This window comes from Tympanuchus pallidicinctus, unplaced genomic scaffold (assembly GCF_026119805.1).
Source record: "Tympanuchus pallidicinctus isolate F22 unplaced genomic scaffold, pur_lepc_1.0 scaffold15, whole genome shotgun sequence".
In the NCBI taxonomy this organism is placed as follows: Eukaryota; Metazoa; Chordata; class Aves; order Galliformes; family Phasianidae; genus Tympanuchus; species Tympanuchus pallidicinctus.
In genome coordinates this window covers 6958548-6974528 of record NW_026294669.1, presented here as the reverse complement: position 1 = coordinate 6974528, position 15981 = coordinate 6958548, and the positions used below count along the sequence as shown (strand labels likewise).

Sequence of the window (15981 nt, the reverse complement as noted above, 5' to 3'; positions counted from 1 at the left end):
AATTGCAACTGCTTTTCTCTACTGCAGTTTTCCCCACCAAGCCAAGACAAAGCTTTGAGTTTCCTCAGATTTATGAACACACTGCTGGAAACCCATCATCGTATCCATGACAGCCTTAACACTTGGGTCATCTTCAGCAAGACAAAATGTACCTCCAGCCTGAACAGGAGCAGCAAAGAACTGCAAAGCAGACAGATGCCACAGCTTACCATGGTTCCTTCGCTCTTACTTTGTGCAACTTCTCGCTGCAGCCGAGCCACAGACAGCTTCTCCCTATGGAAAGAAAAGCACATGAATAGCAGGTCAAGCTGCACTGAATGCACCACATCCACGCTGCGGTGGCATTTCTGCACATCACACCGGTATTCCTCCAGTCAGAGCAGGCTCTCTTTGCCATATTTCTTTGAAACATCTAACGGCTGTGTTATTGCTTCATTTTACAGCAGGCCAGCAGAACGAAAATAAACTGAATCTAAACATCATTTGCTCCATTCAAACAACAAAGTAGCTCATCATGATGGCAACATGGAAGCAAACCATGCAAACCAGACAATGTGATCTGTTTTCCTGCAACTTCACACATCAGCTCTGTTCTGCATGACATTAACATAGCTAAGAAGTCTGTTTTATCAATAAATGTATGCATAAAAATGAAATTAAAAATACTAAACATGCTGCACTCATTTCACGATCAGTTTTTTTTTATTATTAACATATAAGACCATTACCTGAATCTTTGGCTTGACTCATATAGCAATTAACTTGCTTAATTAAGAATTCGGCAATCAAAACACATTTTTTCTTGATAAGTTTTAAGAAGGGAATGTAAGCAGAGTCTTACTACATATGGAAAGGGGAAGAGTTTCCAATGCTTGGAGTGGGAAAATGTAGCAAGTACCAAGTATGTGCAAAGTGGTGCAGAAATCTGCCATTGAGAGGGAAGTAAAGGAGGAGAGGAATTTACTCCGGAAACACACAGAAGAGACAATACCCCACAGACTTCCCAAAATCAAAAATGGATTTGAGAAAAACAAAGACACTTTCTCAAGCAGCCTGTTTTTAAGGAAGAATATCTGATTTTTGAAAGAAAGCACCCTGCAGAAATGCTGGTGTCATTTATCAGTATGTGAAGAATCTGTCAGCACACACAACAAAAGATGACATCTGCAGGTGAAAAAATTTTTGAAAAAAGCATCTGTAAGTCAGAATACACATTGCCAAGTTTGAAATTTTCCATTTATGTAAGTTTTGCCTAAAAGTCTTACTTGGTCTAACTGGAAAGGAAGATTTGAACTGTCTGAATAACTTACATGTGTATTTCTGTCTAGCTGAGATCCAGCTCCAGCCCATGCATCCCAGCCTGCTGCTGCTCTTGCATCTCATGCCTTCCCCAAAGGCCATTTCCAGTTCCATGCTAAAACTGCTAAGCCTTCTCTAGTTCAGCTGGAGCAATCTCCATTTATTACTGCAGGGGTTTCAGATTAAACTTAGCATTTGTAATATTGTGCTTTGCAAATTTTTGCATTGCAGAAATAAATATATATATATTGGCAAAAGCTACAGGTGACACAACCACTACCCTGTGAAAGTCGCAGCTGGATATCATTCTGGAGTAACACAGATGCTCATGTGAAAAATTGAGTGGCGTTAGCACAGCATCAATAGCCTCATAGCAAATACCATAAAAACAGCTTCTAAAACACACTTAGAGCACTCCCTCCTCTTATGTGATACACAGTGTCACAAACTACAAAACTGGTTCATTCTATTTTAAGGATTTTCTTCATCTGCTGCAAACAGCTAGTTGCATTTTTGCACTGCTTCAGTGCCCTAATATGTTTTAGTGGAAAAAGCCTGTATGCCCTTTGAGGAGGGGGTTGACGTTTTAATTGCAAAACAAATGCCTAAAGATATTTTATGACAGGAGATGCAGGGGGGAAAAAACCAACAAAAACAACAACAACAAAAACAGAACAACAAAACCAACCACAAACCACTCTTCCATGTACTTCATGCAAGCAATCTGCATGGATTTATTTAGTCATTCCTCCTGCATGAGCACAACTCCTACTTCTCCCTTTCCACTTTACCTCTACTAGAGATTTATTTATATGTTTCTGGAATGCTGTAACTTTTAAAAAGGTAATTTCCATTTAAGCTCCATCAGCAAAGAGATGAGATTTTCCCCACTCTTATGGAGTAAGAGTCAAAAAGGCTCCTTCACAGTTTTCCCAGTGAAGGAGGGTAAAGACAGGCATTCCCATACAGAGTCTACCACATCCCTGCTATTAGGAACAGAATGAATTTTCACTAGTAAAAAATAAATAACCGAAACCAGATTGCAATCTAAAAGAACGAACCTACAACAGGGGATGTGGAAGAGCCATCTGTTGCAAGAGCATCTAAAAATAGTGAACGTTGAGGCAAGCAAGCTCTGTGCTCCCACTTGAGACAGATCCCAACGTGCTTTGCCCGCAGGCAAAGGAGCTGAGCACCCATGCCAGCTCTGAACAGATGGTGTGAGCAGGGTGCTGAGTGCCTCTGGGCACAGCAAGCCCTTGGGCAATTCCATCAAGATCCAGTTGGGATGCATCTAGCCAGAGCAAGGTGTTTCCCAACACTGCTGTGTAAATATGTGCTGTGTAACGGGTGAGAAACACGGGCAAAGTCCTGCTATGAGCCAACAACTTTTAACACCGATTTTCAGTAATGGAAGTTTTTGTGTAGGATCATGACAAAGGAGAAGGGCTTTCTCATCCAAGCATCACCAAGTGATGATGAAGACAGAACCCTGAGCTGCTCTTCTCACCCCACTTTTCCATACTGTTACAGTTGGATAAGCATTTTTACTACAACAGTGCTGTAGAAATAAGCTTTCAGCTGCTTTAGCCTTTCAGATGCTTCTAATGCAAAGAACATTTGACATGCAGCTTCAGTGTTAATCTTGTTTTTTTAATCTTTGCTTCTAAATAGGAAAAAAATCAGGAGCATTGCTTTGTTGCTGTACAGCTTTATTTATTTTTAATCAAGCATGCTTCATCCCTATAGCATGATTAATTAACAAAGTTAATTAGCAACTACAGCCAAACTACTAGAAAACAAAATCCTTCTGAGGATTTTAAAAATTAAAATGTTCATTGAGAAGTTCTCGTGTTTGCTTTCAAAAACAGCTAACAAACGATAAAAGGTTTACAAAAATGTTCTTTGAAAGCACAGCTTATGCTCTTAAGATTGAATATATGCATTATAAGTGGCAAAATTCCCAGCCGAGGCCTTTGCAAAGAGATAATTAAAGGAGCCAAACAAGGATGCAATTATATCCTTTCCAGATGGAAGCAAGCACACAAGTATTCAGTGTGTGGATGTAAGAAAGATACGTTTCAAGTCTCAGCATCACCATTTGGATTTTTCAGTAGCTTGTTCTTAAAAAACAACAGTTTGAGTAAAGCCCAATGAGTCCAAGAAAAGTATGAATATCCCAAGTAATTGTTCACATTCCAGACTCCCCTCAAACTGAAATTTCTCCTTTTACCTTTGCTCCCAACAGTCAGACTCATTCACACACCAGACAAAAGGTGTATCACACAGCAGCGACAGTTACCCAGCGCTGCTCAGGTTTCCACTTAGAACTGTGCATCTCAGACATCTCACAGCCCACAGGAGAACAATAGGAAGATGCAATCACAAACCCCACGGACCACATCAGTCTGAACAAATGCTGCTCCAGTTTCTCACTGGTAACTGATATCCTCAGACCAAACAACATGATAAATGGATGCATGAAGACCCTTTTTTCTCTTCTTAGCTCTTCACCTTTATGCTGATATAGCATTGAAATTCAACTTCCAATCTAAATTTTAGAATAAGATTTTCATTTGTGTTTGGAAACCTCTATTTCAGCAGCTCATAGTGCTAATGAGGAAAAAAACAACATACTCAAAAATCTGAAAGGATGCAAAACCTCTCAGTAACATCATCTAAAACGTAATGCTGCACTGAATCTACATTACCATGACCCCTAAGAAGAAAATAGTTATACCAGACCCTGACGTTACCCCTTCCTGTCTTTATCACACAGTAGCAGTCTCACCATGTGACAGGACATGTTGGCATCTCGCATTTCTAGCACCAACACAGGAAGATTTTTACATTTTCCTATATACTGTAAATTACTGCTCTCCTGGACAGTGAGTAAATGACAACAAAACCTATGATGGTTCCCAAGTAAGAAATTAAATTGTTTCCCTACTCTTCAATTTGTTTCTTGAATAGGAAAGCATTTTCTTTGCTTTCATCCTTCATTGGAAAGCCTCATTCTGCAGGGATTTCCCTCAGAAATGATCAGTTTCACAGAGAAAGGTGAACTCTGACTTCTTTCATCTTACACCTCTCACTGTTTGCAAAGATGGACCCACAGAAAGCCAGATTTGAAAATACACTGTTAAGATTTGTTTTATTTCCAGTGCTTGCGTTAAATCATAGTGGCTACACTACATCCCAGGGCACTTCTGTGTCTTCTGCAGACCACTTTGAAGCTTCCTCCTCAATGCTAAACCTCTGAGATGTAGAAAGTGAATAAATGCTTCACCCCATTGGGGTAAAGAAATAAAAGAGCAAGCAGCAAAATGAGAAAGTCATGGAATGTGCAAAGTGTCCCCAATCATTGTGCCCAGGGCATCGAGCCCTGTGCCAGACAGGAGGTGATACAGGAGCAGCCAGGAGCCACAGTGCTGTAAACAGAATCACAGAATGGCAGGGGTGGGAAGGAACCAGCGGGGCTCATCAAATCCAACTCCCCTGTCCAAGCAGGTTCCCTGCAGTAGGTAGTAGAAATCATGCTGCTGGAGATGGTGCATGCACTATGTTCTCAGTGCTCTATAAATGTCAGTGCTGTGTTCTTTTTGAAACTGCTGGTTTAGAACGGCAATAGTTTAGCTGGATCTGGCAATAAAAAGTCCTTTTGCAAAGAAATATAAATTGAGAATTTAAGGCTGAGCAAAGTACACGTTTTATTTAATTATTTTTGCAATAATTGCAGACAGCAGTTAGTACAAGAGATAGTAATGCTGTCAGACAGAAGCAGAATAGATAGACTGAGCCATCAGCAAGGCACAGGCTCCCATTTATTGCTAATTTACTTCTGAATAAGAGATAAGCACACAGAAAATACCATTTACATTAAGCTTCTCTTCCACGGGATGCAATACTTCCAAACCCAGACAAGCCGAACAGGTAGCAGCTGATTCAAAGTGTATTTTCTTGGGAATGATAGGTGAACAGTAGGGGGAAAGAAATATGTACAAAATTTACAGCTGCAGTCTAAAACATAGAGCAGCCATCCCCTGGGGCTCTCTCACCGATTTCCAGTAGATCTTAGAGTATACGAAAGGCAAATCAGAAGTTCAAAGAAGCCCATCTAGTTATTCCTAGAAGCAGTGAAAGAGGAGACCAAATAACCCCCAGTGCAGGTCAGGGGTTGCCACAGGGCTGAGCCACACACCCTGTGCCAAAGCAAGAGGTGCTGGGTGCACGCTTACCAGTGATTTCTATAGTCTAGGAACATCAGCAAGAGATGGTTAAAGATTTGCTTTACAAATTTAGCCCAACCACAAACTACTAAGATGCAGCAACTGCAGTTAAACAGGCAAGGCAGCTGTTTACCCATACTTTAATGCAGTGTAGAGTATGAAGCTCCAAACACTCCAGTGTCAGAAAGCATTTAATATACGGCACTACAACCGTGAAGCCAGAAACATTTCTAACATGGAATGTGTCACACTGTAAGTAAGATGATGCTGCAAGCACTGTGCAACTCCGGCATTCCTCAAAAAGCAGTTTGGATTTTAGCAGGGCCAACTTCTGTCCAGCCCCATCCTGTGCTAATATATCCTGTATGCTACTATAAATAAATCAACACAGAATCAGCCCTACAATTTTTTTTCTTATTAAAAGTAATATGTTAACTATAAAACCCATCATCTCTCCTCTGTAATCCATGTTACATAATAGAGAGTAAGAGCAATTCGACAAAATTCAATGGTGTGGATGCACCTTCTGGATTTCTTGACGTTATTGATTTGTAAGTTTCAAAATTACATTAACAGCAATACTTGTATTTAATGCTCTATAATTTCTAATTTCTATATGCCCATAAATTGGGATCCAAGAAGCATACACGGGGAATTTGTACAATTAGGCAAGCTGCCAAGCTCTCAAACACTTACCATGGAAAAGCGCAGTGTTCAGACAGATATGGAAAGAAAGAAGACAAGACCAACAGAAGGCAGTTTGGAATATTAATTTAGCAAGAGAAACTTTAAAACATATATGGGAAGCAGTTGCATATAGATCTCCACATGTTATTACAAGAAGGACTACTTGCTCTTCTTTCCAGATCATCATTTAAACTGTTATGTTATTTTTTCACAGTACAAGGACTGCTGTTACCACTTTTCTACAACTAAAAAAAAAAACCAAACAGTATCACCTTTTTGACAGCATCCTCAAAGTTGCTGCATCATTCTTACAACCTCCACCAGTACCAGTCAGTGCAGAAAGCAAATTTTACAGTTCTCCCTTTCCCATCTTGCGCATTACAACATTACAGCATCACTGTGGAAGCCACAGCTGTTGCTCCTCAGCTTAGTGGCTCCTGTGGTGCCTTTCAATCCACAAGTGTGTAACTTCTTACTTAGTGTATGGCTGATGGTAAGTTGAGTGAAGCTGTTCTCTTGATAGGGTGGATGCTCAGCTCTTGTGGTTCTGGCTGGGTATGGTTTGAACTGCTAGATCCTTAGAGTACGTGGATCTCTACATATTTTGTGTTAAATTGTTTCAAAAAATAAATGTATGGAAGTCAGATGTCTCCTGACATATGAATAACTCTCTGGATCAGGACCCAGACAGATTCAGCTGATTTCCAGCGAAAGGGAACTCTGGTTTTTAATAAGTCTGCCCACAAGACGACCTCGAAAAAAGAACAAACAAGCAAAAGATATTTTCCTTCTGTAAAAGACTTGCAAGCTGAGTTAACAAATTCCTCAATCACTGGGTGTTCATATACATTTTTCCTCCAGAGATTTGTCACACGTACATGATGTGCTGTGGAAACTCTTTTGAAAGGATATGCATTTCCCTAAAGGATTTTCAATGAAAATTTATTGCTCATTAAAGATTCAGGATTGGCAGCACTTCAGTCTTCAGTTAATGATCTTTGTTTATTAACATAAAATGCATCATGCTCAACAAGACTATAGCTTTCCCAACTCATGCATCAAAGCATGAAAACCATTCTCAATCCCTCATCCTATCCCCTGAGGCTCTCTGCAAGGGTGCTAACTGAAATTTACATGATGGCCATCATCTCACAGGATGAAGTCAGAACTCAAATAAGGTTGAAAATCATGGAAACACTTCTTCATAGCTGATACTACTCAGACATGAACTAACAGCAACAAACCGCAGCCTGCTGCTATCACTTCTAGTGTCTGGTCCTTCCATGTCAACCTTGTACCAGAATCGGATCTCTGCTCAGTACTAATCCTACTGTTCTTAAATTCCACAATTAGCATTCATGCAAAACACTCCTTCCACATGCTGTTAGTACATTACCAGCTTTTGAACCTTAATGTCATTGAATACGCAAAAGAACGATGAAGGCTGTAGAGAACTGGTCTGCAAACCAGAGATCCTAGCAACCCACCACTGAGCTCTCTCTTGCATTTCTATGGAAATAAAATAGAAGTGAATACATTTCTTCAGAAAAATGAAACAAAACAAACCAAATGCACAAGTGATGAAAAAAGGAGTGCAAGGCAGAAAAGTGAAATATGCTGACACTGACAACAAGTCCTACCCTCAGCCAGACTCACAGATCCCACTGCTTTCTTCATTATTAGTTTTCCTTCTGCTAGCATTTCTCTGGCTGTCTGTAAAAAACATTTTTCTCCTAATTCTCTACAAAGTATCTCAGTTTTGTCCTTACAAAACAGAAGATATGTTCATTACTGGTTGACCTCTTATCTCTGTTTTCCACTCCTTGTTCCCATCCAACACGTTCCTGGTATTCTTTGAGATCTTTTTTCTTTGGAGGGGTTGGTGCTATACAGTGATGTGTTTTTAATCTATCCATAAAGCCCACAACATTAGGAGTTTTGTTTTTCTTATCAGGCTGCACTTACAAATATCACTTCTTTTCTCTCCCTGAGTTTCATTTCTCAGTATGCTCAGTAATCTTCCAGCTGTCATCCATGTCCTGTTCTAATGAGCGTTGGTATACCCTGGAAATATTCTCTATTTTTTTTGGTGGACAAGAAACAAAATTAAAGCAATTTCATTCTGTTTCACCCACTGGACTTCCCTCTCTTGGCTTTGTCCTTGACCAATTGTTCAATACTTTTCAAGCTCCTTGCTCGTAAATCTGCAATGACCTTCCACTCAAAAGAGAAAATACAACAGAAAATCAAAATTGATAAAAAAAAAACCATAATCTTTCCTTACTCCTTAAACCAGCTTCATTGTTTCTTGTCATTCCTTCATTACCCCCAAGAACACTAGCATTGCATTGTTAAGACTCACAGACAATGCTCAGTCACACAGGCATGTTGCTGCTGGGCACTGCCTCCACTTGAAGGCCACAGGCAGCCTCACTGCAACTCTTCTTTGCTCCCCTCTGTCAACTCAGCTGAGAGATAAGAGAATTTCCTTTCACAGCATCTTACAAGAAAACAAGCAAACTGAACTCTACGCATCCTTGCGTAAGGCAGCAGGACAGCACTGCCGATCCTCGGGTAATATCTGCAGGCACCAGAACCAAGCCCTGGGCACTGGGATCACACAGCAGCAACAGCAACTGCTTTGTACTCAGGAATCATCAGAATGGGTCAAAATATATACCAAGCCTGGCCACAAGGTACATATTCATGCCTTCAGAATACACAGACATGTGAATCTCATAGTTCCCATATCTGTACTTCCAAATTTCCTTTCTGTGATACAGTACAAAGAAACACCACACTGAAGTCTGTGAGGACCCAACAAGAAGCAGCAACTTGAGGGCAGCTAAAACTGCATGAATGCAGACAAGATAGGTAATGACGTTCTTTAAAAACACTTCGAAGAAAGAACCAATAGAAGGATGTAAAAGGCTCTAAAAAGGACAGAAAAATGCTAAGATCATCTTCTTGATAAATATCTGCTTGCAGGGAGATGTAAGGCAGCCAATTTGCATTTTGGCAGCAACAGGTCGTGATGTGCAGCAGTTGCCCCTCAGCCACACGCACCTGCACCAGCAGCTCCTCGCCCCTGGCAAACACTGAGCATCAATGCACAGCCTGCAGGGACCTTCTGCTGGGGCTGTGGCATGTGACAGATGCAATAAATGAAACAATTCTTGTGTAAGAGCAAAATGCCTGCATAAAAATACTTTGGATGCACTGATAGACAATAATTGCCACTTTGTTTTTTGATTTCAGGAATGTGATCCTGTTTACTGACTTCAAAGATTGAGAGAGAGAAGGTAATTCAATTTTGTCTGTACATGTCAGTAAACTCCACTGTACCTACTGGCTTTTTGAGAAAAAGAAAAGGAGAGAAGGTAGCAGTAGGGAGTTCCTTCTATTCTTAAAACAAAACAACCAACAGTACCAGGATGAATTTTCTTGGAGAAATGATAAACTGATGGTCTTGCTGTAGTCCTCCCCCAGGTTTGTCAATGTGCTCTGGTTTGCCTTAGACAAAATAACACGGTCTCAATCACATCTCAGCATGGCAGAGAGAGAAAAAATTGCGTGCTGAAAATCACTTTGAAGTAACCAAACTTGTAACTCAACTTATGAATTCATATTCCTGCAGTCTTACAGCAATAAAGTCAGTTACATCCTAATGATATAATTGTTTCTTCTATCATTCTGTCCACAAAAGAAGATGAGATAAAGTCAAAGCCACTGGCCTCTGGCTGATTATGTGTTTTGACAAATTAGATGATTAACTGGAACCTCAAACTCAAGCTTCACTGTCTCAGTAGACCTAAAAGAGGAGAAGAAAAGACTGGCTTTTAAAAGGATCGGATCTACAGGGACTCTCGCCCAGACTGTGCAGAGCTCCTCAAAGGGCAGTATTTGCATTGGATCAAACAGGGGCTGGCACACACTCAGGCTAATTTTAATACAGAAATTACAGTTGTCACTTTAAATAATGGATGCAGCATATGGTAATATATGCAAAATGCTTTCAAACACGTTCAAGTGAAGATAGGAAACCAAGTTCTCAGCGACAGTTTTGCCAATGTAACACTTAGTGACAGGGAAAATGAAAACCAGAGCACATCAGAAGTACCAGCGGAGCAATGAAAGTCCTTTTGTGTATATTTACAGAGCCATTTAAAGTCACATGCAGCCCAATCACAGCCTGGGATTGTCTGGGGATGATGCAAGGACTGAGCAGCGCCTGGCACAGGACTCACTTGTGCTACCCACGCTGCTTCTCCAAGCTCTGTGTGAGCAGGACTTGCTTCAATACTGAATTTTTTAAAACTGGCCTCTTAGTGCTGATTGAAAAAAAAAAAAAAAACAAAAAAAAAAACACTTTTTTTTTTTTTTTTTTTTTTGCTTAAAACCTGAACCAGGGAACCAAACACCTCCACAAAATCCCAGAGAAATTAAATCTCCTCGGGGAATCTTAAACAGTTTTCCCCAAGGAAATCAACAAGATCTGCTCTGTGAATAGGCCAGCTTCCCAAAGCTCACACAGCATGAACTTCTGCAGAAGTTTAGTTTCAGCAAACAAAATAAATAACATAAGAGATAAGGGTGAATCATGATTATGATGTGTTAGCATTCAGGCATTTCCAAACAAATATTAAATGTAAACTAATAAAGACTTAAATTACCAACTGTCTGAAGCAGTAACATGGGAACATTTTCAGATGTTCAAATGTCAACCAAATGCTTAGACTAATCTTTCCAGTTTCAACTCAAAATAACACATGGAAAGTAATTTTGAATAGTAATTTGGATGTTTGAATAGAGCTCCTCACCATTTTTTCCACAGCAGAAAGATTCCAGTATTTTATCTATGAGGCTGAGTAATAAATTGTGGTCTGAAATGACTTATTATAGTCATCACCTCCAGCCAAATACATCACCTTGGGTATGAAGCAAAATCAAAACCATATACGGTGGTCACATAACACTACCACAAGTATTACCTCATTTACAGAATCAGGAAAAAGTCAGCCTGAAATCAAGGTATTGATTATTTCAGAATTTAGTCCCCCAGGCAAAAGCTGTACTGACAAATAAATCCAGTAAAGGGCATTTGCTAATTAACTAAGTGAGCCTAATCTTGAATTCAAGTTAATTTGGTGTTAGGGATTGTAAAACTATCAACTACACTTAAAGCGCTCACGTAATAAAGACAAATAGTCACTTATGAAACCAGTGATCAACTTTACAGATGATAAGTTCCACACCCTTACATACTCATGCCTTTACTTTATATGAGATCAAGACAGCTGACAGAAAATACATGCGTGGACATTTTGAATATTTGCTGCTTATACCAAAGGCAAGCATTTACCTTGCATTCAGAAGATCAGCATGAGGCTGCAATAAGCATCTGCTTGGACATCCAACACCACCAATAGCTGGCAAATTTCTGGGAGAAAGAAATTTCTCTTGATACCCAGGGTTGATCATGAAGTTTTATCAGTGGATCTTTACAGTACTTTACAAGAGCATTAGAAAAATTAGTGAAACTATAGAAGTATGTAAGTACAGAATATGTCATCCGTGCTCTTTGTATATATGGGTGTTCAGAGCTTTTCCAAACTTGGTGGATCAATACCTAGGGGATGTATGTATTTGCTTTCCTTTCTTAAAGCCCCAGATCAGAACAGAATAGTTTCTCCTGTTTGATCATGCCACAAAAGCTATCCTTTCGATACACCCAGATTGCTTCTATGTTGACATATTTTTCTTCACAAGATACTGTCTTAATTAGTTTTCTGTCATTAGGAGGCTGTCCAAAAGACAAGCGAAGAAATTTTTTTAGTGAAGCAGAAGAAAACCATATGGTTTTAGATTGCATATTATTTCTTACTATAAAACCTGTACGTGTTCATTGCTGGACATCCCATAAAAACAGTTTCCACAATTCAAAGTGAAAGCTATTACCTAATCTCACCTGGAAGTGACACACTGGGATTTTGTTCTGCACACAACATCCATATTTACCCCTTTATGCACAGTCAGAGAGAATGCACGGCCAACAGTGAAGGCCTTGTGTGGCTACGGCTCTCCATCAGTGCCTTGCACTGCCTTCTGGCAAGGTTCTCACCCTGCATTGACACAATGGCCTAGTAGCATGGTTGTACAGCTACTTAGTAAGCTTCAGGTAATTTTGGTTAGCCTATACATGCATTTTTTCACATCTCAGATATAGGAAGAGAGAAACTCTCATAATACACAAGGTCACATTCAGCAGGTATCTTCCCCAGTACCACCCTGTGAAACATCATGAAAAACTGCAGCCCTTTACAGACAGCGTTTCTGTACCCATCTATAGGAACTGCAGCTTCACTTAAGAAATCCAGAGCTTCCAATCTTTCAGAATTGTAAATGACAGATGTGGAAAACCAATTTCAAGATAAGCACTCCATAATTCCCATTTTCCTCTATATACAGATCACAAGAAGTTTCCTTTAAAAAATAGTGGTATTTTTTCATGGTTGCTGCCACGTTGTTAACAAAGCATTCAACAAAACACCATCACTTTTCTTTGCACAAGCAGAATGGTTCCAAGTGAATTCACACAAACACCTCATAGTGCCAAGGTGTTACTGAGGAAAGGTGTAATGAGTACCCTAGGAAATCATGCCCACTATGCCAAGCAGCAAAACACTACAGCCAGATCTTTGAAGGGCAGACAGTCGTGGAGCTGGAGCCAGCAGGGCTGGGCCAAATGCCACAGTTGGAAAGGAAATGCTCTCACTGTCCCAGAAGCAATGGCCCCACTGACCCTTTGCATGTTTTGTTTATACATCTCTTCCTCCATCTCCAGCCACCATCACACTTTCATTTGGTTTTCATTTGGGGGTTATAGATCTGTTCCCTCCTGCACGGACAGATGATTTTCCCAGGAGTTTGCTGGCCGAGCCTTACACAACAGGGACACCAACCTGCAGGGCCTTGCCCTCCTCTCCTCAGCCATACCCCAGCTTCCATTCCTCTGTGCCTGTATTTCATCCATCTCCTCTCTTTTCCTGCTTCCCCAGAGCACCCTATTTTTTTTTTTTCTGGTGATTTTACATTGCTGAAACCAGCAAGTTTTCATCAGTGAAATGTCTACATATCAGCAATGGCTCTCCCCTACAGATCAGTTTGACTCTGAAGTCACTGCTTATGGTGAATTGACTCACTGTTGTGAACTGTCCCTAGGCAGAAGAGGAGAGGAAAAGCCTGGGGAGTGAGAGCTGGCAAGCAAATTTGTGAGCAGGTAAAAGAGAGCGGAGACTGCTGGGGAACATGGGGACAGCAGCCAGACCCAGAACTACAGGAAGAATACACAGCCTGCCCAGCACTTCATACAGAAAGCATGAGAAAAGGTGTCACAAAATTAGGCAAACTGCTCAAACACTGCAGTCTGAGTACTTAGATACTTCTACCCCAGAAACATGGGGTTCAGGCTGGCAACAGTAATCATCCCCTAGCATCAGTCCCAGCAGTGTGCCACAGCTCCACTGCAGAGTAAAAACCATGGCTTCACCCTGCTTGCTTCTTGAAACAATCTTCTGCTCAAAGCTTATTTTTGTACAACATACTGCCATAGCATTTACTGCTCTTTTCATGCACTTCTATATAAGCAGCACAAAAGACAGTCCTTATTTCAAACCAACTTTGGTGAGCTTTCCTAACAGGCAGGGTTTTCTTTTTCATTTCATTTTTAAAAGGTATTAAAAAAAAAAATAAAATAAAAAAATAAAAAAAATCACAACATCCAACACAAAGCAATGGTGAAAGTCAGTGACAGGCTTGCTTATTCTCAGAAATAAAGTTCAGCAATTTCAGGATCTTGTCTTTTGAGCATAGATTGCATTTTGGCCTATCAGATGCTGCAGTAATGGGATTTTGTAAATCTGAAACATGTCCATATCACGTACATAAAGAAATCTCTTGATGTTTTACTTAGTTTAATGCTTTCTTCCATCACATATATCCTCCCATGCCCCCCTGCTTTCAAAAGCTAATAACCAATACATCTGATGAAAATTAATTGACTTGACAGCTTGCATAAAGCCCATAAAGGTCCAAAGGAAAAATGCTGTGACAACAGTTTCTTTCTTAGTAGGACTGTAGCCATGGAAACTATCTTTAGAGGCCAACTGGCCTTCATCCCAGCACAACATACAAAAATCAAATGCTACTGTCACTGGGATAGCCAGTGGCACCAGTCTCAATTGTCAACCTTCACAACTTTGCAGCATTGCAGCTAAAAGAAAAAATTCACTGATTTTATTAGGAGCAAAGCTGGTATGACATTATAGTAACATTCCTGAGTTAGATAACAGACTCTACAAACTGTGCTCACATTGATAATAATTACGTGAATCTGTTACAAAGAAGCTGTAGAGTGTGTAAAACTAGACAGATATCTAAAATATCACTGCACAGGTTATTCAGTCTCTTACATAGAATATTTTATTAATTATTATGATATAAGCAATTTTGTCTTATCTTCAGGTAGATACCGGCAGCCAAAGAAGAAATCTCTAATCTGATTTAACTCTGTCACATTGTATCAGCTGAGACACCTACCCTTTTGGAAAGGATTTATCTCCTGTAGCTTGCTGAACAAAAGCTGTGATTTCTAATATATTCTGAGCAAAATCATCATTTTCTATGAATGCTGATAGATGATCTCCCAAAAGGTAAGACAGAAATGAGTCAGAGGTCATGTGGTAACAGCAACCACACGGCAGGAACGGCACTCCTACACCGATGGGATATTTGGTAAAAATTGCAAAAAAGAAGGGGAAAAAAAACCAACAAGCTTTTCTGAAGGCAGACAGAGATTTGGTACAGATCTGAAAGGGAAAAAGGTGCAGACCCCAACTGCAGAGCAGTGATTTTGTCCTGTGGCATTGGAGCTCTAAATTAGAAGCATTAATTTAGGGAAGAAGAGGGAGGAGAGACATGCCATGTTTCGATCCCCTTGGAACTACCAGTGAGCACGTCTGATTGGAACTGTGGGTACTATGTAGATCTAACAATAATTCTTACCAATTCAACTACTATCTTCAAATTGATTTACCAGTGTAAGACTGCAGCAAATGCAGTAGAACTATTTATTACATGCTTCACACTGAGGCTTTCTCCAACCACTACTAGACAAACCAGGTACACTTCAACTAACTTGGATCTCACTCAAAAATACTTAGTCTGTGCTGGCATCATAAAAAAGAGATTAACAGAACTAAACAGACAGACAATAGGGCTTATGTGCCAAAAGCTTGACTTCTTTCTCCATGTTAATCTCTTAAGAGACACCCACGACTGAGAACCTTACCATCTTTAAGCCTATCACAGCTACACCACTGCTGACTGAAGATGTTAAGGAGATTAATCCAGACTCTAATAATATTTATCTAAGCATTGCTATAAATATCTCTCTTAGAAAAGCTTTTCCTTGCCAAGGGAGAGAAAAGCTCACATACTGATAGATCCCAGCCTACCCAGACTTCACTCTAGCACAAATCCACAAGCACCCAACAAAATGCACAATAAACACCCAAGTATCTCTCCACTACTCTGCAAAGTAAATCCTTCAGAGAGCACACTCATCCTGTTTTATGTGCATTAATGCTATAGTGACGAGTGACACAACAAGCTTTTACCAAAAATAATTTCACTAGTAGTTATGAAAAAAATGGACCTTTTCTTTTATAGAAATATCTCCGTTCCAGAGAAACGTCAGTAAAATAAA

The 15981-nt window shown here is 40.0% G+C and overlaps 1 protein-coding gene across 9 annotated transcripts in view; it reads right to left on the bottom strand.

Moving 5' to 3' along the window:
- The window catches only part of NCKAP5 (NCK associated protein 5), a 377529-nt gene that overhangs the window by 206635 nt on the left and 154913 nt on the right, over window positions 1-15981 (bottom strand). For 8 of the 9 annotated variants that reach the window (XR_008204905.1, XR_008204904.1, XM_052676201.1 and 5 more), the window contains exon 4: window positions 210-269. Coding sequence is in view for 7 of the 9 variants with exons in the window: in XM_052676201.1 (XP_052532161.1) it covers window positions 210-269 (60 nt within the window). In the remaining 2 variants the exon portion in view is untranslated. Of the gene's footprint in view, window positions 1-209; window positions 274-15981 lie in introns of all 9 variants that reach the window. The other variant, XM_052676203.1, reaches the window with a different exon arrangement.